The following is a 26,811-nucleotide window of genomic DNA, read 5'->3' on the forward strand; positions in this document are numbered from 1 at the left end:
GATCCGATCGGACTTGAAGAGTCGTGTTTTTTTAAAAAGATGAACGGGTTCGGTCCGTAGTGATAATTTCAGAGTCGCTGCTGCTGCCATCAACAGTCAGTTTATGAGTTTTTCTCTCCGGAGGATCCGGTCCAGACTATTAGAGCAGAATATTGGAGGTGATTCAACGCCGCGCCGAGTAGCCGTGTTTGTTGAGGAGATGAGTTTTAAACTTATGACCGATGACGGAGGAGGGACGCCGAGGTTCTGGAGGGAAGACGGACACGTCTGTCCGTCCTCCGACCCGGTCATCAGCGGACGTTTTTTTTCTTGGTTTTACACGATGATGTCATAAGGAAGGGTGACCTTTGACCTTTCTTTGATATATATATGAGTGTGACAATTTTTTGGCATAATTTTGTGTTTTGAATTTCAGGCTCATGGTGACCTTTGAACTCAAAATAGAATCAGTTGTCATCTATGTATCCAAATGAACATATATATACAAACATAAATATCTCAACTGCAGTTGTTCCATAACTCGGCCAATGAGGATGCAGCGCTTTAAGCCCCGCCCACACAAGTGCTCCGCCTAACACCTAAATGAGGACAATATTCTCATCAAATGTTGGACTCGCTGGTTTAATTTTATTGAGAAGTTCTAGCTCTTTATCTTTTTGAGTTTATTTGTTCTGGTTCGGTTCTTCTGAGGTTTTTTTTTTTTTTTTTTTTTAGTTCCGTGAATTTCATTAAAGGAACGTTCAGGAACGTCTGACTCGTCTCGGTGAACTCTGACGACTTCTGGGAGTTTCCTGTTTGTCTGGGAAATGTCAGTCCACTCAGCACTGGTGCTTATATATAGACCAGCGCACACACACACACACACACACACACACACACACACACACACACACACACACACACACACACACACACACACACACACACACACACACACACACACACACACACACACACACACACACACACGGGGGAATATGCGTGTGTGTTCGTCTCTCCTCCTTCTTTCTCCTGTTTTCTGTTCGGTTCTCCTCCCAGACTGCACCGGGCCGCTGTGCGTTATTAATGAGGACGCACACACGCACGCACACACACACACACACACACACACACACACACACACACACACACACACACACACACACACACACACACACACACACACACACACACACACACACACACACACACACACACACACACACACACACACACACACACACACACACACACAGTGTCTCCTACTGCGATCAATACGTCCACAAAAAGCTTTCCCTCTGACCCTCCCTCCTTCTTCTTCCATTTCCTCCTGAAACTCTCATTCTATTCTATTCTATTCTATTCTATTCTATTCTATTCTATTCTATTCTATTCTATTCTATTCTATTCTATTCTATTCTCTGTGGTTCTGTGTCGTCTTCTGACTCTCTTCCACTCAGCTGAGTCTTCGTTAGAAGAGCAGTCCCCAGTTTTAAAGGTTCCCTTTAGCCTGCAGGAGGACGGTTCTGATCGGACCTCCGCCGGGTCTCCGTGGACTTCCTGTTCCTCCTCCATGATGGACGAACACGCGGACGTCTGTCTGTCAGCTCGTTCTGTGCGTTGAGGCGTTGTTGTTTTTTTTTATAAACCGAGTCAGTCGCTTCAGTCAGAGGAACCAACTCTCGGAGAAAAATACAGAACCGCAGAGACGTGAATCACGTGGACTGAAAACCTCTGAAGTCGGACCGCAGGCAGAAAACACAAACACGTGTTTACCTGCCTCACAGCTACAGGACGAACATTCAGTCTGCCTCGGGCTCGTGAACTTTGACCTCTGAGCCAACGTGAATGTTTAATATTTCACCATTGTTTTAATGTTTGGTGTCTCTTTGTTGTTTTGAGTCTCTTTGTTGTTGTTTTGTCTTTTTTTGTCTCTCTGTTGTTGTTTTTTGTCTCTTTGTTGTTGTTTTGTGTCTCTGCTGTTGTTTCTTGTCTCTTTGCAGTTAGTTGTCGTGTCTCTGCGAGTCTTTCAGCTTCTTCGTAGTCGTTTTTGATCTTTTTCAGTCAGTTTCTGACTCTTTGTGGCTGTTTGAGACTCTTTGTTAAAACAGAGGCTGTGGACGCTGTTACAACACCGCTGACTCCTCCCTCTGGCTCCTCCCTCTGACTCCTCCCATTGACTCCTCCCTCTGACACCTCAGTGTTTATTAGAGTGAACCCTCTGCTGCTGGGTTACAATAATTGTTTTCCTCGTCCTGTCCTGTTCTGTCTGTAAACACGATCCGTTTCTGACGTCCCACCAGAAACACAAGTTCTCTGCCTCGAAGCTCAAAACTAAATGGGAAGCTCTGGGAACCCGAATCAGGTCTGAGGGTCTCTGGAGGGTTCACATCTCTGGAACTAATCTTCCAAAATTCATGTTAACGTGTAGTGTGTTTCTGTGTGTGTGTGTGTGTGTGTGTGTGTGTGTGTGTGTGTGTGTGTGTGTGTGTGTGTGTGTGTGTGTGTGTGTGTGTGTGTGTGTGTGTGTGTGTGTGTGTGTGTTTTAAGTTTACCTGGGGAAATGCAGCAGTAATGGGGACTTAAACAAACTGTCCCCTGAGTCATGACAGCCTCCTCACCACCTGATTAACCATTGATTTCTCCTTCTGCTTTGTGTGTGTGTGTGTGTGTGTGTGTGTGTGTGTGTGTGTGTGTGTGTGTGTGTGTGTGTGTGTGTGTGTGTGTGTGTGTGTGTGTGTGTGTGTGTGTTTCCCGTATCTCCCATACAGCAAAAACAATCGTCACAATCACAGCTCAATCTTTGCAATGTGTCAGAAGAAAAGACGGAGAGCAGGTGAGGGGATGAGAGACGTGAGGACTAAAGCAAAGATATTTATATATTTTCTAAAAGAATAATACATAAAACACTATTTTATTATTTGTTATGGACTTTTTGTTATGGAGTCATTAGATAAACTCCTTCTGATCAGTGTTTCCTTCTGGAAATAATTCATCATTTATTACCTATTAGGACTCAGACACTGATATATTTGGGGGCGGGGCCAATTTGACTTCTGATTTCTGGTATAAATGGGCGGGGCGTAGTCAATCAGATCCGCCCCTCACTCCTCCCCAGCTCGTCCAGATATGGTCACTTCTGGCTCCGAAATAACAAGACGGCGACTCGACAAACCGAAGTGTGACGTCACTGCTGGTTGAAAGCAACATTTCATTTCTTTTTTTGGACGTTTTCTTCGACCTACTGACGGAGACGCGGAGATTTATCGTCTTTTAATAGTGTTGCCGATCCACAGAGTTGTTCAGTACTAAATTAAAGGAACTTCCCAAAAAAAAAAAAAAAAGAAGTCCCCGGAGGGTTCCTTTAAAGCGCCGCGTGTGCATTTTCATGTTTCAGCCCATTAACTATAAATCGTGCTCATGTAGCGCGGCTGCTAACGGGCTCGTCAGCGCTCGGGTCGGGTTTCCTTCCCTTCAGGCAGCTTTCTTCACGTTTCAGTGTAACACCATTAGAAAAAAAAAAAAATCAGTGTATCATTTTCACGAGTCGTGTTGAGCAATGGCTGTGCACGTGACGGCGAAACACGCACACGCGTGTTGCTGCTTCTCTAAAAAAAAAAAAAAAAAAGAACTTCGGCGAAGACGTTTGCTGAAGAGCTGAAAGAACGTAAAACACACTGAAGAGAAACAAAGAATGAACCGTTAATGAAGCCTGTTGTTGTTGTTGTTGTTGGTTGTTCTGTTGTGTTTTATGTTGTTGTTGTTGTTGTTGTTGTTTGGTTCTGTTGTGTTTTATGTTGTTGTTTGGTTCTGTTGTGTTTTATGTTGTTGTTTGGTTCTGTTGTGTTTTATGTTGTTGTTGTTGTTGTTGTTGTTGGTTGTGTTTTGTAAAATATCTGAGAGCTGCACCGACGGAGAAGACTTCTCTGTCAGTGTGTCAGGTTTCTGTAATTCAAGCGAAATGACCCTTTACAGTTTCATTCAACCAGAAGTGAAGCAAAACATTTTTTTCAACACACACACACACACACACACACACACACACACACACACACACACACACACACACACACACACACACACACACACACACACACACACACACACACACACACACACACACACACACACACACACACACACACGCTTTGTGTGTGTGTTTGCTGCAGATGTAAAGGTGTGTGTGTGATGAGTGACAGCTGCATTCATTATTAATATTTAATTAGAACTGAATAATGTGTGTGTGTGTGTGTGTGTGTGTGTGTGTGTGTGTGTGTGTGTGTGTGTGTGTGTGTGTGTGTGTGTGTGTGTGTGTGTGTGTGTGTGTGTGTGTGTGTGTGTAAACATGTAAAATGCTGCACTCGTGTCTTTGTGTGTTTCCTGAATTCTTTCTGTTTATTTTTTTTCAGATATTTGTACTATTTTTTTAAATATTAATGATGTCAGAGTTTCCATTTGACGCGTAAAAGGAAACTTTTTTTTTTTTATAACAATGTTGTAATTTTTGAATAAAACAGTCGTCATTTGCAACTTGCGTCAATTAAATATTGCAAAAAAAGTAATCTTGTTGAAATTCACACTTTTGTCCACAAACGTGCGTACGGACTCGAATCAGTTGGACGCAGATTTAGCAACAACAATAAAGTCGATAAATAAAGGATAGAAAGAAGATCATTTTATTTATTTATGTTTATAATAAACACATAAAAAAACAAAACAAAGATACAGTTTTCACTGTCGCCTGTAGAGCGAGCTTCAGTTCTCTGTTTAAATGTTTCAGTACACAGCTCCAGTGTCCAACTGTGTCCGTGTGTGTGTGTGTGTGTGTGTGTGTGTGTGTGTGTGTGTGTGTGTGTGTGTGTGTGTGTGTGTGTGTGTGTGTGCGCAGACAGTGTTTTGTCGGACTAAGTGGTCGAGCTGATTGTGTTTCCTTCACGTGTCCGAAGGAACAAATGAAATCCGACATGATTTTATCAAACCTGCTCTGTTTGTACGAAAATTTTAAATCTAAATTCCCGTCCTGCAGTTTGTCCGCATCAATACGGACGTTAGTGTTTAATATTATTCGTCAGGTGTCTTCTGAAAACATCGGAAATAAAGAAAATCGCTTTTAGAGAATACAATACTTTGAGTCATTTTTGATAACATTTTTAACATCATCATTATGTTAAAAATTATAATTTTACTTAATCAGTCCAATCCTGGAAAAGTTTTTATAAAAAAAAAAAAAATTATAAGAAAATATTGAGTATTCTGAGAAAATAATTCTACTTTTATAAGAAACTCTTAATTAATCAAATATACAATTTTATACAAATATATAATGAAGATATTGCATCGTTTTATAAAAAAAATTAAATCGTGAACTTTTTAAGAAAAAATTGCAAGTAAAAGTAAATGTGAGTAAAATACTACTTTTTACTTATAACTTTGTAACTTTATATAAAAAAAAGACGAAGTTAACGAGAAACACGTCGATATTATTCAACCAACACTGACAGGAGAATATTGTAATTGTAATTATGAAAAAATTTCACATGAATGAAATTTGAAGTGATGATATTTTTTTTTATATCCAGAAGGTCAAAGGTCACCTTCAGTGTGACATCAATGTGTGACGCTGATCTTTGGTGTCCGGCTCGGTTTGGACTTAAACTAGTTCATTTGTTTTAAACTCGGTTTTAGACTACTTTTAGATGGACTTTGGACAGACCAGTTTTAGATGGTGTTGGGACAAGTTTTTAAACCAGTTTTGGACACGATTTAGACCTGGACTTGGTTTTGGACATGGACTGGTTTTGGACTTGGTCTTGGACTTGGACTGGTTTTGGACTTGGTTTTGGACTTGGTTTTGGACTTGGACTGGTCTTGGACTTGGTTTTGGACTTGGACTGGTTTTGGACTTAGTTTTGGACTTGGTCTTGGACTTGGACTGGTTTTGGACTTGGACTTGGTTTTGGACTTGGACTGGTTTTGGACTTAGTTTTGGACTTGGTCTTGGACTTGGACGGGTCTTGGACTTGGTTTTGGACTTGGGCTTGGTTTTGGACTTGTTCTTGGACTTGGACTGGTTTTGGACTTGGTTTTGGACTTGGACTTGGTTTTGGAGTGATATTAGATGGACTTTGGGCTAGACTTTAAACTAGTTTTAGACACAATTTAGACTTGGACTTAGTTTTGGACTGGTTTTGGTTTTGGACTTGGACTTGTTATAAACTAATTTATGCTTTTTAAAGATCAAATTTGATTCAAAACGTCTGTAAATGAATCAGATTTGTTTGATTATCGTTCTGTTGCATCTCGTAGTGATCCCTGTTGCCTCTTATCTCCCGACATGAAACTCTCATCAGTCTTTTAAATGTAGAGCAGCGTGTGTGTGTGTGTGTGTGTGTGTGTGTGTGTGTGTGTGTGTGTGTGTGTGTGTGTGTGTGTGTGTGTGTGTGTGTGTGTGTGTGTGTGTGTGTGTGTGTGTGTGAAGAAAAGAGGGAGGGACGCGAGGAGAGGAGGAAGAGAGAGAGAAATGACAATGGACAGAGAGAAAGGAGAGAGAGTGAGAAAAGAAAAGGGAGACGGAGGGGAGGGTCGAGCGAGCGGATGGGAGGAGGTGGAGCCAGAGAGAGAGGGAGACACACACACACACACACACACACACACACACTCAGAGAGAGAGAGAGAGAGAGAGAGAGAGAGGAGGGATGACAGGAGATGTGGTTGTTGCCGCGGCAGCAGAGCAGGACAGATCTGAGACAGTAAAACAACACTCCTCCACCTCCTCCACCGCCTCCTTCTTCTTTTTTATCACTGTTCCTCATCCTCCTGCGTCCAGCCGGCCGCTCCGCGTTCACCTGGAAAGAACCTGCCTTCCTCCTCCTCCCTCCTCCTCTTCCTCCTCCTCACCTTCATCACCACCATCATCATCATCATCCTCATCATCATCGGCAGCTCCGGTAAGTAGGATGAAAAACTGCTCCAGATTACAGCGCTTCAACTGCTGAGAATAGAACGGGAGAAGAAGTCGAGTGGAGGAGCGGGACGGGACGGCGGAGGGTAGGAGGAGGAGGGGGGGAGGAGGAGGAGAGGGGGGTTGAGGGAAGGGAGGAAGAGTTTGGAAGTGAGGAGGGAGACGAAAAAAATAGAATCAGAGTAGAAAACTTGGAACAAAGAGGAGCGAAAAGGAAAATATAGGAGACAGAACAGACAAGAAGTAGAGCAGGACAAGGAAGGTAGAATAGAATAGAATAGAATAGAATAGAATAGAATAGAATAGAATAGAATAGAATAGAATAAAATAGAATAGAATAGAATAGAATAGAATAGAATAGAACGGTTTGAGTTGTTTGGGATAAACAGGTGAGAGAATGATGCATTTAAGGACCAAAAAAATATTAGAATAACAGAAGTGAGCTAAACTGGATAATTTTGCAGTGTGTGTGTGTGTGTGTGTGTGTGTGTGTGTGTGTGTGTGTGTGTCTGTGTATGTGTGTTGATGTTGACGTAATCCAGCTGTATGAATTAGTGATGAAGTTGTGTGTTTGCTATTAACGGTGGTTAGCACTCACACACACCTGCACGCCTGAACACTTTCCATATACACACACACACACACACACACACACACACACACACACACACACACACACACACACACACACACACACACACACACACACACACACACACACACACACACACACACACACACACACACACACACACACACACACACACACACACACACACACACACACACACACACACACACACACACACACACACACACACACACACACACATGCTCATTAATATTCACACACCTCCTGCTACTTGTGTCCAGTAGAAAGTCCTTGTTCAGGTCACAGGCATGTTGTTCAGATCAAAGATAAATGGTGGTTCTGTCGAGTCGTTCCACTGAGTCATGGCGGTTCTATCGAGTCTTTTGCCGAGTCGTGGCGGTTCTGTTGAGTCGTTTTGCCGAGTCGTGGCGGTTCTATCGAGTCTTTTGCCGAGTCGTGGTGGTTCTGTCGAGTCGTTCTATTGAGTCGTGGCGGTTCTATCGAGTCTTTTGCCGAGTCGTGGTGGTTCTGTCGAGTCGTTCTATTGAGTCGTGGCGGTTCTATCGAGTCTTTTGCCGAGTCGTGGCGGTTCTATCGAGTCTTTTGCCAAGCCGTGGCGGTTCTATCGAGTCTTTTGCCGAGTCGTGGCGGCTCTATCGAGTCTTTTGCCGAGTCGTGGCGGTTCTGTTGAGTCGTTTTGCCGAGTCGTGGCGGTTCTATCGAGTCTTTTGCTGAGTCGTGGCGGTTCTATCGAGTCTTTTGCCGAGTCGTGGTGGTTCGTCTACGTTTCTTTGTCATCTTGATACTTTCTGGCCGCTTGTCGTGTCTCTCGTCTCGGAGGCCGTTCGTTCCCACTGAAGACGTAAATCTTTTAAAACATATCTGCACTTAAATTTTTTAAAAAGCTCATGAATTTCCTAAAACACTGTCAGACGAGCTACAACGTTCACAAGAACGTCCAGAACGACTTCCTGCTGCGTGAAGATCAAACCGTTATAATCTCACTGCAAAACATTATTCAGAGATTTTACGAAGCGACTCGAACGATTTCAGGTTGTTGGTTTTTTTTGCTGAAGTGTTTGTGGTCTTTTCTGTTTGTGTGTTTGTTCGTAGTAACGAAGGAACATGTGACCGACAGTGAGGTTGTTTTTTGGGGCTCGAAGGCTCAAAGGAAGAAGTTACATCACAGCACGAAGTGGTTTCGGAGTCTCGATGACGAGGACGAAAAAAACCTGGAGACGTAGGGGAGATTTTTTATTTTTATGTTGCTGTTTTATTAAAGAAAAGTCAGGACTGAATATTTATGGATTCTTTTGGATATCACTTAGTTTAAAACATCCAAAATGTATTTATATTCATGATTTTCAGGGAGTCAAAGCTGTTGTTAAGTCCGATTTACGACTGTCAAAAAAAAAAAAAAAAAAAGTTTGTGGTGGCTGCAGCGCCCCCTGCTGGCCAAAGTGAATTTTGTATTTTTTTTTTTTGAAAATCGTAACATGCGGAAAGATCCCACCTGAACATCCTGATGTGTTGCTAACAAGCTGCAGAAAAAAAAAAAAGGCACATAAAACAGTTCATTTGTTCACTTTTGAATCATCGAACGCCCACTGGAGCTCCGAACGGAGCTGCGAGACCTGAGAGCGTGCACACGTGCAGAGTTCACGGCGGTGTTTTTTTTGTTGTTTGAGCGCTAACCGACCCACCGGAGAGACAAAAAAAAGAAAAAGAAAAGCACCAACAGCTGCCGAGGACACGCGGGGATGTCGGGAACATGACGCATCCGTAGAATAAAAGCAGTAGGTGGTGATCAGCCTGTTCAGAACTGAGTCGGCCTGCTGCACACTTTAACACTCCACATCCTCCGTCGCACCGATTGGGATGGACGTTGTTTTTTTGGGTTTTTTTTTTGGCACTGATGGATTTTACGGACCAGAAACAGAACCGCGGTTTATCAGCTCTGATTTGGAGAATTTGGCGCCACCTGCTGTTCGTCTTCGTCGAGCGAACAGCGCGAATGGAAACGTTCATTTAAAGGAGAGCCTACTCGAGACCGTTGCGAACTTGGATGGTACCTGCTTCATTCTCTTTTGGCGACACCTGTGGCCAAAAGCGGTAACTGCAGCCGAGTCGATTTCAGACTTCACCTACAGAGTTAATTAGCTCCGCCCACCCTCTTTGCGTAGACCGATCACCGCTGTCTGATTTGGGAAAACGTGCCGCTAACTCCGAGCCGCCGCAAAAAAAAATTTCCTTCAAATATTTCACATCAAAACTCTTAATGCGAATTTATTGTTTTCGATTAAAATCGGCGTCGGCTCGTTCTTCCATTTCAACATCGACAGAAGAAAAGCACATTTTTTTTCATTAGCAAAATCTGCTACTTACGTCCAAAAAACAAAATAAGTTGCGCTTTTTTTAATTTACGTCCAGTCTGAAAGTTTGAAGAAAAAACCCAAAAACAACAGTTCGATAAAAAACGTATGAAACAAATTAATCATTCGGTGGGAAAAAACCCGACAAATCTGGTGTCGTACGAAAACCATCAAACACGAACAAAAGCGTACGTGTCTTTATTCATGTTTTAAAATGCAGTGAATTATTTCAGTGTTTTCTGTCTTGGTGTATGGAGATCTGCCGGATGAGAGACGTGAAGGTCGGAGCTCCGTATAGATTTTGTGATCAGTCGGACTGTAAAAACACTTTAAAACCTGTGTTACAAGAAGAGGGAGATCAAATATTCCCCACGGTCATTGAACTCATCGTTTCATGTGGGATTTTTTTTTTTTTTTTTTATCTGTAAGAGACATAAACTAAAAGATAAACCCAAACAAACGTCCAGAAAATCTGCTCACGGACAAAAAAAAAAGACAGTTCAGAAGCTGCCCGACAATCTGAACGGATTAAAGTTTTCTCGGGTATCTCGGTGATCCGGTGATTTTGATCTGTGTTTTAAAGGTTAATATGTAAACATAAGCCGCTGATGAAGAATTCAGCTGCGTTTAATGGCACCAATTTGACTGAAATTGAACAAATCTGGACTAAAAACGTGTCTGGGAGAATAAGCAGCGCCTTCGGGGTGACCTGTACGTTCCTGTTAACACTGCAGACGAAAGCTGATTTCCAAATAGACGGCCGTGGCTCCAGACAAGGGGGGTCATTTCAGACGTGGAGGGATTAAAACACAGACCGGAGGGGGGGGGCAGATTAGTATTAAAATCAGTGAGGCCACGAGTGAGACATAAATCCCGTCCCACCGGCGCTACGGACAAACTAAACCAAATAATCAATCATTTTGATCTACGTTGAGAACGATCACGTGCGGTCCTGAAGTTTTGGGCGCTGACCTCACTGGGTCTGGCTTCACTTTTACAGACGGGTTGATCAGGTGGAAGTCGAGAAAACGACACGTCAGAGAACTTTCGATGTCTTTGTTTTGTTTTCTACGGCTTCCTGTTGCAGTAGTTGCATTTTCGTGCTGCACTAGTGTGTGTGTGTGTGTGTGTGTGTGTGTGTGTGTGTGTGTGTCTGCTGCAGTGAAGTGCTGCTCACTGATGGTCGTCTAATGGTTTCACACAAACACTCAGACTGACCGGCCATGTGCTGCTCTTCAACACTCTGTGTGGGTGTGTTCTCGTACGTCTATCGATATGAGGACCGAGGTTGATTTACAGATCTTGTGAGGACGCTTGTGTTCAGTGCTTTGGGACGGAGCTTCGTACGATTAATTGTGTGTGTGTGGGGTGTGTGTGTGTGGGGGGGGATTAAGGTTTTAGTTTGGGGGACCTCCGAATGCATTACGTCCGTCAGGTCCTCAGAAAGGCAGCAGAACAAGCGTGGGTGTGTGAGAGCGAACAGCAGTTTCCACTCCCAAAGAAGCACTCGGTGCTTCTACTTACTTCAGCTTCAACGACGGCACATTTCCTGCAGTTTTTTGTTGTTTTTTGTTTTTCTACTTTAAGGGAACGGTCCGACGTTTTTTTTGTGTGTAAACCCTCGTTTGAAAGACGACTTCGTACATCGTGGTTTTGCAGCAGCTTTATTATGACCTATAGCTACGTTATCGTTTTGGTAAGCGACCTCCGACGCCATCCGTCATTTTAACAGCGCCCTCTGGTGGCTGTAGTAATTATGACTGATAGTTACAGCGTTGTTTTTTTCTGTTGCTTTTGTTTTTTTTTAAAGAATTTACACCAAGACGTTTTGTGATTTGTAACATAAAGTAAAGACAAGAGTCATAAACAGGCATCAAGGATAAAATCTTAAAATGTTTTTTCGAGTCTGGATCTCAAAATAATTTGATCATTCAGCCGTGAAAAATTATCAAATTGCAATTTGTTCTGTAAAAGGACATAAAATGAAAATTTAAAGTGAATAAAAAGGTTTTGGCTTTGGAAGGTTTAAGCTTAAAAAATTCGAAAGACCCTTCAAATAAATCAGACGTTCAGATTTGAAAGACGACAAACTGATCAGACTTTTTTATTTTAAAATCTAAACGTGATAAAGACAAAAATGTCCGAGTAACGAACGAACAAGAGATGTAGAAGAAGATCAAAGACCATCGACATGAAGAAACTGATGTTTTTGTACAATAATTAAACTGCAGAGAAATAAAAAATATAATTCAGAGAAAGAAACTGACTCCTAATCAATAAGATGATTTATTGAGAAAGTGATGACATGTAAATTAAAATCAAAACCTGCAGACTTCCTGTTGACCTTATCGATCGCTCGTTACCTGTCGGTCATCAGCAGCATGTTATTGATCGGAGACATGTTCTTGTCCCGTTATTGATCGGATCACAAGCAGCAGAGCAGCAGGAAACATGATCAGCAGCCGATCTGATACAGACAGAACTGAGGACGGATTGAGGACAGATTAAGGACAGATTAAGGACAGAACTGAGGACAGATTAAGGACAGAACTGAGGACAGATTAAGGACAGAATTGAGGACAGAATTAAGGACAGATTAAGGACAGAACTGAGGACACATTAAGGACAGAATTGAGGACAGATTAAGGACAGAATTGAGGACAGACTAAGGACAGAATTGAGGACAGATTAAGGACAGAATTGAGGACAGACTGAGAACAGACAGCCAAACGTCCCAGCATACCGTCCCTTGATGTCCCGGTAAAGGTCGTGAGTTCAACATGAACGTCCTCTGGAGAACGTCGATGTTGCGACATGTTGGACCAAAAGACTCAACGTGGACTGTTTGTTCCTGCAGAGACTTGTTAAAACTCCATCAAGAAAACACAGGCTCTGTGTGTATGCGTGTGCGTGTGTGTGCGTGTGTGTGCGTGTGTGTGTGCGTGTGTGTGCGTGTGTGTGTGTGTGTGTGTGTGTGTGTGTGTGTGTGTGTGTGTGTGTGTGTGTGTGTGTGTGTGTGTGTGTGTGTGTGTGTGTGTGTGTGTGTGTGTGTGTGTGTGTGTGTGTGTGTGTGTGTGTGTGTGTGTGTGTGTGTGTGTGTGCGTGTGTGTGTGTGTGTGTGTGTGTGTGCGTGTGTGTGCGTGTGTGTGTGTGTGTGTGTGTGTGTGTGTGTGTGTGTGTGTGTGTGCGCGCTAACCGAGGCAGTGCATCTGAACCGAACCAGTCGGGCTGAAAGTTCATTCATAATTCATCAACAAACACACTGGAGATTTTATTGGGACAGGTACAGGAAGGTGTGTGTGTGTGTGTGTGTGTGTGTGTGTGTGTGTGTGTGTGTGTGTGTGTGTGTGTGTGTGTGTGTGTGTGTGTGTGTGTGTGTGTGTGTGTGAGAGTTGGAGGTAGTACTTAGAGGTAAAACTCCTGCTGGCAGAATTAAAGCACAAATTTATCCGTCCGTCCATCCATTCGTCCGTCCATCCGTCCGTCTATCCGGCCTTCACACTCAGGTCCTCTTCACCAATATTGTCCTCTGGTTCCCAATCAAATCTGTCACGATCCATCCCATGGCTCCTCCCCCTAGCTCGTCCATATATGGTCACTTCCTGCTCCAAAATAACAAGATGGCAACGGCCCAAAAAAACGAACTGGAGGCTTCATTAACAGCAGTTCACAAACCGACGGGCGATGTTGCCGTCCGTCCAACGTCTTCACTGCTGGCGCTGCACCGATCCACCTGTCAATCATCTGCTCCATCCTACCCTCAGATACTGACACTTCGTTTGTCAGATTATTGATTTTAAATCAAAAGTATTCCTATTTAACAAAGATTTCTTGACTTAAAAACCAATCAGGGGAAAGACCTTCTCCTCTTTGTTGCCTCTGAGACAGAACGCAGGGCAAAAAGCTCAAGAGGGTCATTAAAGGTCATTTAGAGGTCACATGTGGGACCCGCTGACCGTCCTGTGGCCTGTTGAGGTCACTGCAGGCATCATGTGAACAGGTTTCAGCTTGTTGGATTTAAAGTTTAGTTTATGAAGTTTGAAACCAGCAGCAGCTCTGAAGACGATGTTTTTTACGAAGTTATTGAGTCGGGATGTCGATGACTAAGACACAATATTGTTTTTAACGTGACGTGACGTGTTTCAGTCAGGCTGTGATTTACAGGGTTTGTGAGGACATACGGCGAGATAACCGTGTTTAATGTGGTTTTATTGGCTCCGATTACAAATGCAGTAAAAAAAAAAAAAAAAAAAAAGATTGTGTAATGTTCAAACGTCTGAATGATCGTCACGGCGACCGTAGTTGGAGCGGCGTGACGCCGACAGCCTCGCCGCGAGCGAAGGAAAAAAAAGTTTTTATTGCTCCCACTGTGGACTTTATGAAATAAAAATCCACGACAATAAGTTCTCATTCTGACGGAGAGCTCGGAAACGTTATTGTGAGACACTTTATTGAATGAAGAACGCAGAGGGACGAATAAAAGACGAGGAGACGAAAACCTCTTTAATAATACCTTCATATCTGCAGCGAACACACATGAAGGGGGGGGAGGGGGAGGAGGTTGAGGGGGGAGGGGAGGTAACGGAGACGTCTTGTGCTTAAAGGGTTAAAATGATTCATACCTGAGTTTATACGTAAACAGAAGGAGCCTCTTCGGTCCTGAGTTACGACCCGTCAGCTGTCGACCCGGCAGCTTCTAAAAGGAGCATTTAGACGTCAATACATTTTTTCCAATAAATTATTCATACATTGGAGATGAATCACATTAAATACAGATTAAAACACTGTTGAAATGCAGAATCTTTGGATCGCTAGAAGTTTCACAATAAATAGCAAAGAGAAATGTCGTTTTTTAATTAGCAAATCAGTTTTGTCCGTTTTTAGCTGTTTTATTTTTTATTTTATTTTTTATGATTAATGATGAATTCAGGATTTACTTAAATATACAGAACTGGAGTCATTCAGAACTTTATTAAACTAATGAAATCAGTTGGTTTGTTCCAGTTTGGGTCAGTTGGTTTGTTCCAGTTTGGATCAGTTGGTTTGTTCCAGTTTGGGTCAGTTGGTTTGTTCCAGTTTGGATCAGTTGGTTTGGTCCAGTCTGGATCAGTTGGTTTGTTCCAGTCTGGATCAGTTGGTTTGTTCCAGCCTGGATCAGTTGGTTTGTTCCAGTCTGGGTCAGTTGGTTTGTTCCAGTTTGGGTCAGTTGGTTTGTTCCAGCCTGGATCAGTTGGTTTGTTCCAGTCTGGGTCAGTTGGTTTGTTCCAGTTTGGGTCAGTTGGTTTGTTCCAGTCTGGATCAGTTGGTTTGTTCCAGTCTGGATCAGTTGGTTTGTTCCAGTTTGGGTCAGTTGGTTTGTTCCAGCCTGGATCAGTTGGTTTGTTCCAGTCTGGATCAGTTGGTTTGTTCCAATTTGGGTCAGTTGGTTTGTTCCAGCCTGGATCAGTTGGTTTGTTCCAGTCTGGATCAGTTGGTTTGTTCCAGTTTGGGTCAGTTGGTTTGTTCCAGTCTGGATCAGTTGGTTTGTTCTGGTAAATATTCCCCAACAATCGTCCCATTTCCTCCCGTTTGTGTGATTAAAAACTCATCAAGCAGCTGTTTCAGGAAGTCAATGAGTCTTTTAGAAATAAAACTACATATTAACGTGTGTCAGGTGCTTTCGACTGCAGTGCACCTGCTTTTCAAAATAAGAGCGTTCAGAGTGAAAGACAGAGAGGTTGGAATATAAGAAAATATAGTAAATTATAGAAATATAGAAAATTAAGGAAAAGTTTTCTCTTCACCTTTTAAACCATTTATTATTTTCCGAGCCTTCATCTGTTTATCTGTTATTCCCCTCCTCTTCCTCCTCCTCCTCTTCTTCATCCGTGCTCTTATCTTCCAGCTCATCCTCCTTAAGAAATAATAACTTTTCTGCCTTTTCGTTGCTTTTCCTTTCCTCATTTATTCTTCTTCCTCGCGTAGCGCCTCACTCTTCATCTTCTCTTCTAATCCTTTTCTCCTCCTCCTCGTCTCCTCTGTCAGTTCACTCCATCCTCTTGATTTCCGCTCTTCCTCTCGTCCACTTTCCTCCTCAAACATCTCCTCCTCCTCTTCCTCCTGGGTTCGTCCCTCACTCTCTTGTCTTTTGTCTGTTTGTGTGTTTTCTGACAGGACGGCCTTACATGGACATGGAGTTACGGAGCGCCTGACGCCTCCTCCTCCTCCTCCTCCTCTTCCTCCTCCTCCTCCTTCTCCTCCTCCCCCAGAAAACGGAGCCGGCATCTCCCCGCCACCCCGCCGCTAATGCCCCGCCGCTTCACATAAGAGAAGACAGTAAAACAGATAAAGGGAAACAGAGAGGCCAAAACAGCAAGCAGAGGCAGAAAGAGCCGGAGAGGAAGAGGCAGTCTGCAGATCCATAATCTCCCCAGCAGAGAAACACTTAGACGGGAGGCGGGCAGCACCGGCGATTCTGTCTATCTTGCAACTTCAGGGACCATCATCACAATTTAATAAGAATTTGAAAGGCTGCGGCGCTGCAACAAATCTGTCTTCACCGGGAGAGAGAAGGAGGCCAGACGAGTGTTTTAACGCTTTCCCGCCCGGAGTTTTATATCCTCCTGCTTTTTTTTGTTTTGTTTAGTTTTTTTGGTGTAAATCCCCGCAGCAATAAACCTGGCGATATTGTTATTATTATTATTATTTTACACATATTCTGCTGAGGTTTGAGGAAATTATGCTTTTTTTTTTTTTCCTGTCAGGAGAGTTTCTGAAGTGGGAACGTCTCGTTGTTTAGGACTCTTAAAAGTTGTTTTTATTTTTTTATTTTTTTATCTGCAGTCGAGAAAAACAGGAAATATCTCACGAAAGTTTCTGGGTTTGAAAAAAAAAAAAAAAAAGAGACTTTTTTTTTTTTTTACCCCTGAGGAGCGTCTCGCAGGTGAGGAGGAGCGCTTTTATTCTGGAGAGCAACAGGAAGGAAGGGAGGGAGGAAGGCGTCGCCACAAGGACGTCCGATCCGAAACTAGACGGGCCGCGTATCTGTCCGATGTGTTCCCGCTCCCGTACGTCGTTTTTTTTCATGGCTTGACACCTGACTGCCCTTTGACCCCTCCCTCCGCCCCTCCCCCCTCCCCGCCCCACCCACCGTCAACATGTCCGCCCGCCTCGTCTCTCGCTGCCCCGACCGCTCGAGGAAACCAGGGCAGGTGACGCAGTGAGCGAGGCTTCAGCTCAGGCGTCTCAGGCTCGTTAGCTCCGCCCCTCCACCCCCGCCCCCATCACCTGCCCGACGAGGGCGTAACTGTCCGACTTCTCCTGCTGCGGGCGGAGACGCTCTGATGCAAGATGGCGGCCGGCGTGGCGACATGGCTGCCGTTCGCGCGGGCGGCGGCGGTGGGCTGGCTGCCGCTGGCCAAGAAGACGATGCCCAAACCGCCGGTGGACAAGTCGACCCGCTCCGACGAGATCCTGTACGTCAACGTCAGCGGGGTCAGGTTCCAGGTGAGCGCTTCGCCGGCCCAACCGAGCATGCTCCCAAAAGATGGCCGAAAGTGGGCGTGGCTACTGCTCCCAGAAAGAGTGGGAATTCACGCGTCTTTGCTCCGACTAACGAACGCCGATGTTTGACGTTAGATCGACGGGTCCGCCGGAGGTTTAAAAGGACGCTCTGCTCGCCCTCCCTCCCCCTCCCCCTCCCCCGCTCCCCCTCTTGACCTCCTCCCTTTCAAAATAAAGCTCCCTCTGCTTCCTGTGCGTTCCCGCTGAGCGTGGCTTCTCTCCCGTGTGAATGTAAATCCTCCGCGGAGCTTTCCTGACAAATCAGAGGCCTCATCCGTCAGCCGCCCGCTCTCACAGGTTCGTGCATAAACAGTGTTTACGATCCATCACGGGCTTCAGTTTCTCTCCTCCGTCGGAGATTTAAAGCCGCGAACACGACCGCAGCTGCGTGTCTCTGAAATCAGACCTCCTGCACCGGTTGTTCCCTTTTATTAAGAGATGAAACGTTATAATTTTCTCAGGGTGAAACGTGGGTCTTTTTTAAATTTGCATGAACGCCCCGCTGAGTCGCTCCGATGTCACAAACGCTTCTCGTTTCCTTCTGTGTTTGTAGAACTGGATCTCAAACAGCTTCGCAACCGCAGATCCGAAAGATTCCCCGACAGCGTTCGTTTGATAACTCGGCCTTATTGTTCGACTGTTAACGTTTCAGTGGCCCGGAGATCGGTGATTAAAATAGATGCTCCTCATCCTCATCATCCTCCTCCTCCTCCGAAGAAAAGTCGCCCAGTTTTCCGTCTCCGTTCAACATCTACGTTTCTTCGCGTTCACGCTTCGTTCTTCGAGTTCACTTCAAAAAAATCTCCATCGTAGCGACATAAAGAAAAAAATTTGAAGATCTGCTCTATAAAGGCTTTTTTAAATCCCCCTTTTTAGTTTTTGCCTTCAATATGGTGTGCGCAACGGATTGAGATACTACATTACCCATGAGCCTCGGCAGCTTTCTACCAGCTGTTTAAACGGTCCTTCTGTAAAATCTTTCCAAAACAAAAAGTGGACTGATTTATATTCAGGACTTCGTATCCGACAGGTTCCACAAACATCGGCCTCTTATTTCCTCTCCGATTGGACGTTTCTCACTGCGGAGCGGCGGCGGTACGTTTATCTCTTTTTTTTAATGAAGAGCGATTTGTTAAACGTGATTATAAACTTGTCGGAGCGCCGCAGTAGCTTTACATTCTTCAGGGGGAACATTAAGAGCGCCGCCACACTTCAGAGGCCCGGCTCGGCTCGGCTCCTTCGGGCTGCAGCCTGGAAAAATTCCCGAACGTCTAATCACCGCGTTGATGTGCATTTAAGCAGAAATAATAATAAAATGGCTCCACGACAAAAATAGATTTTTGTTGGCTTACAAGACATCAAACAGGACTTGATGTGTTTTCTGCTGCGAGAAAACTTTTTTGTCCTAATTCTTAAAACGAGGCGAGGCGTGCTTTTAATGTGAAGGAGACAAACAACGGGCCCTTACGTTACCGGGAGTTACCGACAGTTCACCGCTCGCGTCGCACGTGAATGTGATATTAGGACGTCGCCTCGTCGTTATTTTTAGGATCGTTTCAAACTTCCCGAAGAACAAAACCGCTGACGAGGCCGATTCGCTCGGCCTCGAACCTCCTCGATGTTTCCGCTTCAGTGCGACGTGTTCGCTAACTGCAGATATATTTAATGTTGCGAGTCGGTCGCTTTAAAGCAACGAGTGCTTGAGGTCTGCTAGCCTTGCATGCTAATTCATGCTAACTACCTGGAAACCTTTTAATGTTTCCTGCTGACTCAGACTTCAAATTAAAAATGGCCTTAAACGCAGAGGATGCCGCGCTAATACTCTTAGGTTTCAGCTAAATAAAAATAGCTGTTTCAAATGGATGAAGCTAGTTAGCTTAGCATAGGTGTCACTGTTATAAGAAGCGGAATTCGTTTAGCTGTTTATTTCAGTAAGACCTGATAAGTTACTTAACTATCAACACAAATGTCAGATTTATATTTTTATAGAAATTATTAAAAAAATGTTTACTTTGACAAATCAAATTAATCAAATCTAATAAATAATTCTGTTTCATTAAAATTGTAAAATTGTGTATGTCAGATAAATGTCAGCTTTATATTTTATTTTTTGACTTTTGTTTTTCTTCAAATCTAATAAATAATCCAGTTTTATGAAAAAATGTTAAATCTTCCTGCAACATGGTCCTAAAACACTTTTCAGTTACAAAAACAACCAAAAACGTACGTTGCTCTGTCCGCAACCATTTTTCCGATACGTACGTTATTCACAGTATTAATACCGATCTTCTCTCTGACTCCCTCCAGACGTGGAAGAACACTCTGGACCGGTACCCCGACACCCTGCTGGGCTCCTCGGAGAAGGAGTTCTTCTACAACGAGGACACGCAGGAGTATTTCTTTGACAGGGACCCCGAGATGTTCCGGCACATCCTGAACTTTTACCGCACCGGGAAGCTGCACTACCCGCGGCACGAGTGCATCCAGGCCTTCGACGAGGAGCTGGCCTTCTACGGCATCGTGCCCGAGATCATCGGAGACTGCTGCATGGAGGTACGCCCGAAAGGAAAAAAACACACGCGGAAAATAAGGAACCGCGGCATCTGCGTAAACGTTTTTTAACGCTCGAGTTTTACAAATTAACACTTGAAGGCTTGAAAACCCGCTGGTGACGTTGAAGAACGAACAGATCGACTGCGACGCGGCTCGTAGGGGAGATTTAGAACAAACTTTGTAAATAGCTGGAAGTGTTATTCTCTTCTCGCCTTCGCAATCAAGTCATCTGCCTGGAAAGTTAGCGCCACCTGCTGTTTATCCGACCAGCCAATGAACTACCAGATGAATACGGCATTTTTTTTCAACGTTTGGTAAAACGTTTTGCTACGAGTCTGGAAACCTAAATCTAAAGTCGGGTTTTCGTTGCTGAGCTCATTTCTGTCCCGTTTACGTTTTTCAACTGCTCAGTCTGCCAGCTCTGGTCTCCGTAGCAACAAATGTGAACATTGAGCGAAGAATAAAGTTCGGCATCTGATCCGAGGAGCCTCCGGGACTCCTTCTATCGGAGGTTTCCTGGACAGAGTTTAGCCCAAAGCTTCAAGTTTTCTTTGCTGTGATCACACTTTGGAAAAACTCCCCCCTGAAGGATGGACCAATCAGAGACCGGTCTCGGTGGTTCAGCGCATGCGATCTTTCGGGAATGTAGTCGTAGCGGTTTCGGAGGGTTTTGGCACACGTCGATTGGTTAAAAGGTCGCTTCGATACCTGGCGGTTTTTACGACTAGAAGGCCACGGCGATCCGATCGAGCGTAGCCGGACTTATACACTCGCACGGTAAACTCGGTTCGACCCAGAACACTCATCCGGTCTGGGAACACATCGGCATCCTCCGAAAGAACAAACAGAAATTAGGAAATAAAAAAAAAAAAATACCAAAAAAAACCGTTCTCGCATTCGGCCCGTCGACTCCGTCCCAACGTTTTGGGTTTCGTCTCCAGACGAGGAGGAAACCGATCAGCCGGATGCCTTTTTAATACCGCAGTCCTTTTTCAGATGGCTTTTTAATGGGCGCATCATCTGCAGCGAACTTAGAAGGCGCTGCGGCCTTTTGGCCTTTAATTTCCTCCTAATGGTCGACTGTGTTTGTTCCTCCGTGGCGTCTCTCATTAAGTCTCTCCGAAGAGCATCATCAACCCGAACGACTGGAGTGTGAAAGAAAACCAGAAAACCCTTGGATGTGCGAGGAGGCTGACTAACCGCCGTCGGACTCATTAGCAGCCGCGGCGACGATCCCTCTGAAACTCCAGCAGTCCGTTTTCCGCCTCGTTATTGACGCCGACTTTGGCAGCTGCTTTACATAAAGTGATTTCTTTAACGAGTCATAAACAAGTCATTTGTTTTCCGCCTCCGTCTGTTCGATAAATCACCGTCAGAGCTTATTATCCTTTTATTTATTTTTTGAACGTTGGCCTCGTCTGAGGAGGCTTTTATATCTTTGTATCCTTGTGTTTTTTATGGCTGACCCGCCCGGCGACTCGTCACTGAGTAATCGTTCTTTATTTCCTCTGATTTGGCAGAGCTTACCGTTGTTCACAAATAGTTGATTCAGCTCGAACACTTTCCAGTATCTGGAGCTTTTTTCTTGTTTTTGGTTTTTTTTCCCTCCACACTTCCCCCACAGTTTCCCACCAGAAACCAAACACAGATTTTTTTTTGTTCCTCGAGTGATTTCACAGATTCTTTTTCTTCCTGGTTGATAATTCAACATTTTACTTCTTCTTCTTGGAGGAAAAAAGGTTTGAACGAGGAGTTTAATTCCTTCCAGTTTATTAGTCAGTGTGGAGGATGTTCGCCGCCTTTTACTTTTCCAGTTTTGTGGTCTTTTTGAGGCTTATTTTTGGATTATTTTCAGATGGACCTCCAGAAAACTAATAAGAAGGAGTGACTTTAGCTAACAACACCAAGATAACTGATGGACACATTTGATTCACTTTGGATTTGATGAGAGAAGTTGAATGGGAGTCTATGGAGCCGGAGGCTTTTTGGAGCCGACCTCTAGTGGCACTCGCTGGTATTGCAGCTGAAGACACTTCTGGATCGGAACCATTTTTCAGACCTGAAGCTACGAACTCTTTTATATCCAGACTGTGGATGAAACTCACCAAGCTGTAAACAACAGAGAACTTCCCCGACGTGCAAATATCAGTAAACAACTGCTGCCGACTCTCTTTAAAATAATTTTTTCGTTGTCGTTCTCGACTTCAATTCTTTGATATTTGCTGGCGCCGCTACGACTGTTCGTATCGCTTCGTCTCGATTTACATCCACCGCCGTTAAAACCACGTTTGCAAAACAAACGCTCGTCTTTGACGTCGTCACTTTTAGCCACGCCCCCTGGTCTTTGATTGGTCGGCCAAGTTAGAGTCTTCACGATTTTATCTTTTTTCGTTCCCCGTAAGGAAGCAAATTACATTAAAAAAAAAAAGGAAGTTGTATTTATTTCTATTCATTGTGATAAATGTTTTATATCTGCTCGTTAACTACTGAAACCGGATAGAAACGGATCGCGTGTCAATTAATTCTGCTTGATCGGCTGAATTGACTGAAACATCCTCTTCCTCCTCTTCCTCCTCCTCCTCCTCCTCTTCCTCCTCCTCCTCCTTCTCCTCCTCCTCCTCCTCTCCGCGTGCAGGAATACCGAGACAGGAAAAAGGAGAACCAGGAGCGTCTGGCCGAGGACACGGAGGCCAACGAGGGCTCGGACGCCCCCCTCCCCCCCCACAGCACCTCCAGGGAGCGGCTGTGGCGGGCCTTCGAGAACCCGCACACCTCCACCATGGCGCTGGTCTTCTACTACGTCACCGGCTTCTTCATCGCCGTGTCGGTCATCGCCAACGTGGTGGAGACGGTGCCGTGCCGGCCGCCGAAGGGCAGCGTGAAGGACCTGCCGTGCGGCGAGAAGTACCAGCTGGCCTTCTTCTGCATGGACACGGCCTGCGTGCTCATCTTCACCTTCGAGTACCTGATGCGCCTCTTCGCCGCGCCGAGCCGCTGCAAGTTCATGCGCTCGGTGATGTCGGTGATCGACGTGGTGGCCATCATGCCCTACTACATCGGCCTGGTGATGCCCGAGAACGAGGACGTGAGCGGCGCCTTCGTCACGCTGCGCGTCTTCCGCGTCTTCCGCATCTTCAAGTTCTCGCGCCACTCGCAGGGCCTGCGGATCCTCGGCTACACGCTGAAGAGCTGCGCCTCCGAGCTCGGCTTCCTGCTCTTCTCGCTCACCATGGCCATCATCATCTTCGCCACCGTCATGTTCTACGCCGAGAAGGGCACCAAGGGCTCCACCTTCACCTCCATCCCGGCCTCCTTCTGGTACACCATCGTCACCATGACGACGCTCGGGTGAGTTACGGCGCTCCTCGTGTGTGTGTGTGTGTGTGTGTGTGTGTGTGTGTGTGTGTGTGTGTGTGTGTGTGTGTGTGTGTGTGTTGGCTGGTGACGCTTAGCTTTTTTTTATTTTTTATTTTGCCACTGATGACTTTTGGCGCTGCTAATTCCGTCGCCGTGGCGACGCGAGCGAGCATCCTGTTTTTGTTTTGCAAAATGTCGTTATTATTGGTCACGGAGGAGAATTTTTTTTTACTGTCTGTTTCCACTGTGAAAAGAGATGAGGTGTGTGTGTGTGTGTGTGTGTGTGTGTGTGTGTGTGTGTGTGTGTGTGTGTGTGTGTGTGTGTGTGTGTGTGTGTGTGTTTGCCTCCCACTCGCTGTTTCTCGAGTACGGTGGTGTATCTTCACCCCGCTGCCGCCCACACTCTTCACTGCTGCCATGTGGATGGAGGGTGTGTGTGTGTGTGTGTGTGTGTGTGTGTGTGTGTGTGTGTGTGTGTGTGTGTGTGTGTGTGTGAGGATGATGGTGTCTTCACCCTGCAGCTCTCCACCACTGATCTATTATCTGCTGTTCAAAGAGCCTTTTGGAAACATGAGAAAATAGAGCGTGAGTCAGGAAAAGCGCCATAAGCTCCGAACATACTGCTTTCTGGCATGTGCTCACACACACACACACACACACACACACACACACACACACACACACACACACACACACACACACACACACACACACACACACGTGCACGCCGTCTGTTCTCTATATGTACACCTACCTGTCTGTGAATGGAGATGAAGTGTTAGTTCAAAGGTGTGAATGGGAAGCGTGAATGAAGCCGACGTACAGAGCTGAGAAACCTCGTTGTTGTTTCACTCAATGAAAAAAAAAAAAAAAGAGCTTTTTTTTCTTTTCTTTTTTTTAATTCAGTTCGTTGGAAGCTGAAATCACTTTTTTCTTTTGGTCTGAACCGAAGGGGGAAAAAAACCAACCTGACAGATCCGGTCAGTTCTGGTTCCTGAGATGTTCGCTGGTTAGACATTTCTGGATTTAAAAGTGTGTTTCAGTGATTTTTCTTTTCAGCCAGAACGTTTTGGTTTTTTTTAGCTTCAGGACTTTTTTTTTTTTCTAGAGAACTTTCCGGGGAACTTCTGACTTCTTCTGTGTTTTCTATCGTGGTCTAAAACCGAAGAGGCGAAAGAGTCGGCTTCAAGACCGAAGGGCTGTAAAATTGATTGTTGCCCACCCCCACCCCCCCAAACCCCCCTCCCCCCCTTCTTGAGATTAAAATCTCGGAGTTCCCGAAGTAGTAACCGACCGATTTAAACTAAAACAACATGGTTTTATTTCGTGTTATCGTCCTCCTCTTCCTCCTCTTCTTCATCCTCCATTAGTTATCAGCCCCTAAATGGATTCTGCAGGCAGCAAAACACAACCCAGGCTTTTTACCTCCTCCTCCTCCTCCTCCTCCTCCTCCTCCTCCTCCTCTTTGTATTTTCCTCTTCTTCCTCTCTTTACACTGAAAATGTTTCTTTAGTTTGGTTTTAATGGAGTTTTTTTGTGTGTGTTTTAAATGAAGTTTAAATTGTGTTTTTCAGCTGGGTTTTTTTCAGTCCTTCTTCATCCTCCTCTTCACCCCCCCTCCTCCTCCTCCTCCTCCTCCTCCTCTTCCTCCTCCCTCCTCCTCCTCCGTCGTTCCTTGTCTGAGCTCCGATCTCCTCATTTGTTTCTCTTTGTTCAGATTGGTTATCGTTGTTTTTCATCGCGCTGCTTTTTATTGCTTTGCTCCTGTGTTTTATCACCGCGCAAATAAACTCGCGAGTGAAATCATAAAGCCCGCTGCAGCCGCTTCCAGAAGCAATATATATATATATATATGTGTGTGTGTGTGTGTGTGTGTGTGTGTGTTTGTGTGTGTGAGGTAGAAACACAAACCTCATTCGTAGAGCCTGCAGACTGTTTGTTGTCTGGACTTCAGAGGAAACACGTTTTCTTTCAGGTGATTAGAAAAAAAACCAGAAAAAAAACCTTTTAAATTCAACAATTAATATTCGACCTCACGGGGGAAATACTGAATTCATCCTCCGATGAGCTGAAATGATCTTCTCTCCTAACGGACAGCTGGGAAATAGAAAGAGGTGGACCGGAGTAGAATTTATAAAGTACGCCTGCTTTATTCTGTCGGAATAAATACAAATGATTGGTGGGGTTTATTTTCCCTGGAAGGTGAAAGGCATGCTGGGAAATTTGACTTCATGAACCTGTAAAAACACACAATAGTAACTAACAGGCGTTTCTGAGCCGAAGTTTGTTTAGTTTCATCTGCGTCATTCGTCCTGATACGATCTGTTTTTCATGTGATGCGACAAATTATGACAAATATTCATCATTAGATTTCTTTCAAAACACATTTTTGGTTCTGCAGAATCCCTCGGTGGAGGGGGGGGGTGGGGGGCGACGCTCGTCTTCGTCCGTCGAGCGGGTTCCACGCGGAACACGCGGGAAGAAAAATTCTCTCGGTTCTGCTGCAGAGCACTTTATCGCCGACATTATTTATAGGAACAAGACGGGAAGCAGACTTTTCCTCTGAGGAACCGGGATGGCGGGGCGGGGGGGTGTAAGCAGGAGAGGGGGATGTATACGAGCGGCACCAGGTCTTAAAAACACACCATTAATGGTTTAATAAAGACGGAGAACACGGGACACTGTGATAAATACAGTGTGTGTGTCTGTGTTCTGGTCTATCTGTCCGTGTGGGGACTCGTCGGTTTTCAGAACTTGCGAGGACTTAAGTGGAAAGTGAGGTCGTTGGTTCTGGTCTTCACTTCGGGTCTTCGGTGAGGAGGAGGTGGGAATGGTCCTCACAAACATAGACATACACGTGTGTGTGTGTGTGTGTGTGTGTGTGTGTGTGTGTGTGTGTGTGTGTGTGTGTGTGTGTGTGTGTGTGTGTGTGTGTGTGTGTGTGTGTGTGTGTGTGTGTGTGTCTAAAAGACTGATTTCTTTTACCTTGGAGAAAGTGGCCAATAAATGAGCGAGAGTTAGCTCGAGGTCACGTGACCGTCGGTTCAGGGCCGAGCGGATCTATGTGTATTACGTCTATCCTCTCTGAGCCGGAGCCAGAACTCCCAGCGCCGACCCGTACCGTACCGGGACAGAACCAGCCTCCGAAGGCCTCGGTGTGCGACGCCGATCGATAACCTCGCGATCGATCGGCTCTGCGACGAGCCTCTGATCTATGCCGCCGCAGATCTACGTCACAAAAGGAGGGGCGGCAGATCTAGAACTGCAGATCTGTGAGAGTCCTCGTTGAAGCCTCGTTATATTAAAATCAGAAAATAAATCTCGATCCAACAGGAAAAGTGATTATTTAACGTTAAATATCGCAAATAAAATCGAGGAATAAATGATTCATCAGTTAATAGAACTTTAAACGACATTAACGGTTATCGTTCCGCCGTTTTCTTTGTAAACACGTG

The 26,811-nt window shown here is 44.9% G+C and overlaps 1 protein-coding gene across 2 annotated transcripts in view; it reads left to right on the forward strand.

Moving 5' to 3' along the window:
- The first annotated feature begins 6,685 nt into the window (after positions 1-6,685).
- Positions 6,686-26,811, forward strand: part of kcnd1 (potassium voltage-gated channel, Shal-related subfamily, member 1) — a 45,003-nt gene continuing 24,877 nt past the window's right edge. The window contains exons 1-4 of one of the 2 annotated variants that reach the window (XM_069716580.1): positions 6,686-6,926; positions 16,058-17,389; positions 19,754-19,999; positions 22,635-23,347. In XM_069716580.1, the coding sequence (XP_069572681.1) occupies positions 17,234-17,389; positions 19,754-19,999; positions 22,635-23,347 (1,115 nt within the window). In that variant the 5' untranslated portion in view covers positions 6,686-6,926; positions 16,058-17,233. Of the gene's footprint in view, positions 6,927-7,001; positions 7,027-16,057; positions 17,390-19,753; positions 20,000-22,634; positions 23,348-26,811 lie in introns of those variants that run through there. The other variant, XM_069716581.1, reaches the window with a different exon arrangement.

The sequence above is a fragment of the Brachyistius frenatus genome, unplaced genomic scaffold, assembly GCF_029030835.1.
Source record: "Brachyistius frenatus isolate BFR_SWC_R1_liver_20210118 unplaced genomic scaffold, ASM2903083v1 Contig_159, whole genome shotgun sequence".
NCBI classification, from domain to species: domain Eukaryota; kingdom Metazoa; phylum Chordata; class Actinopteri; family Embiotocidae; genus Brachyistius; species Brachyistius frenatus.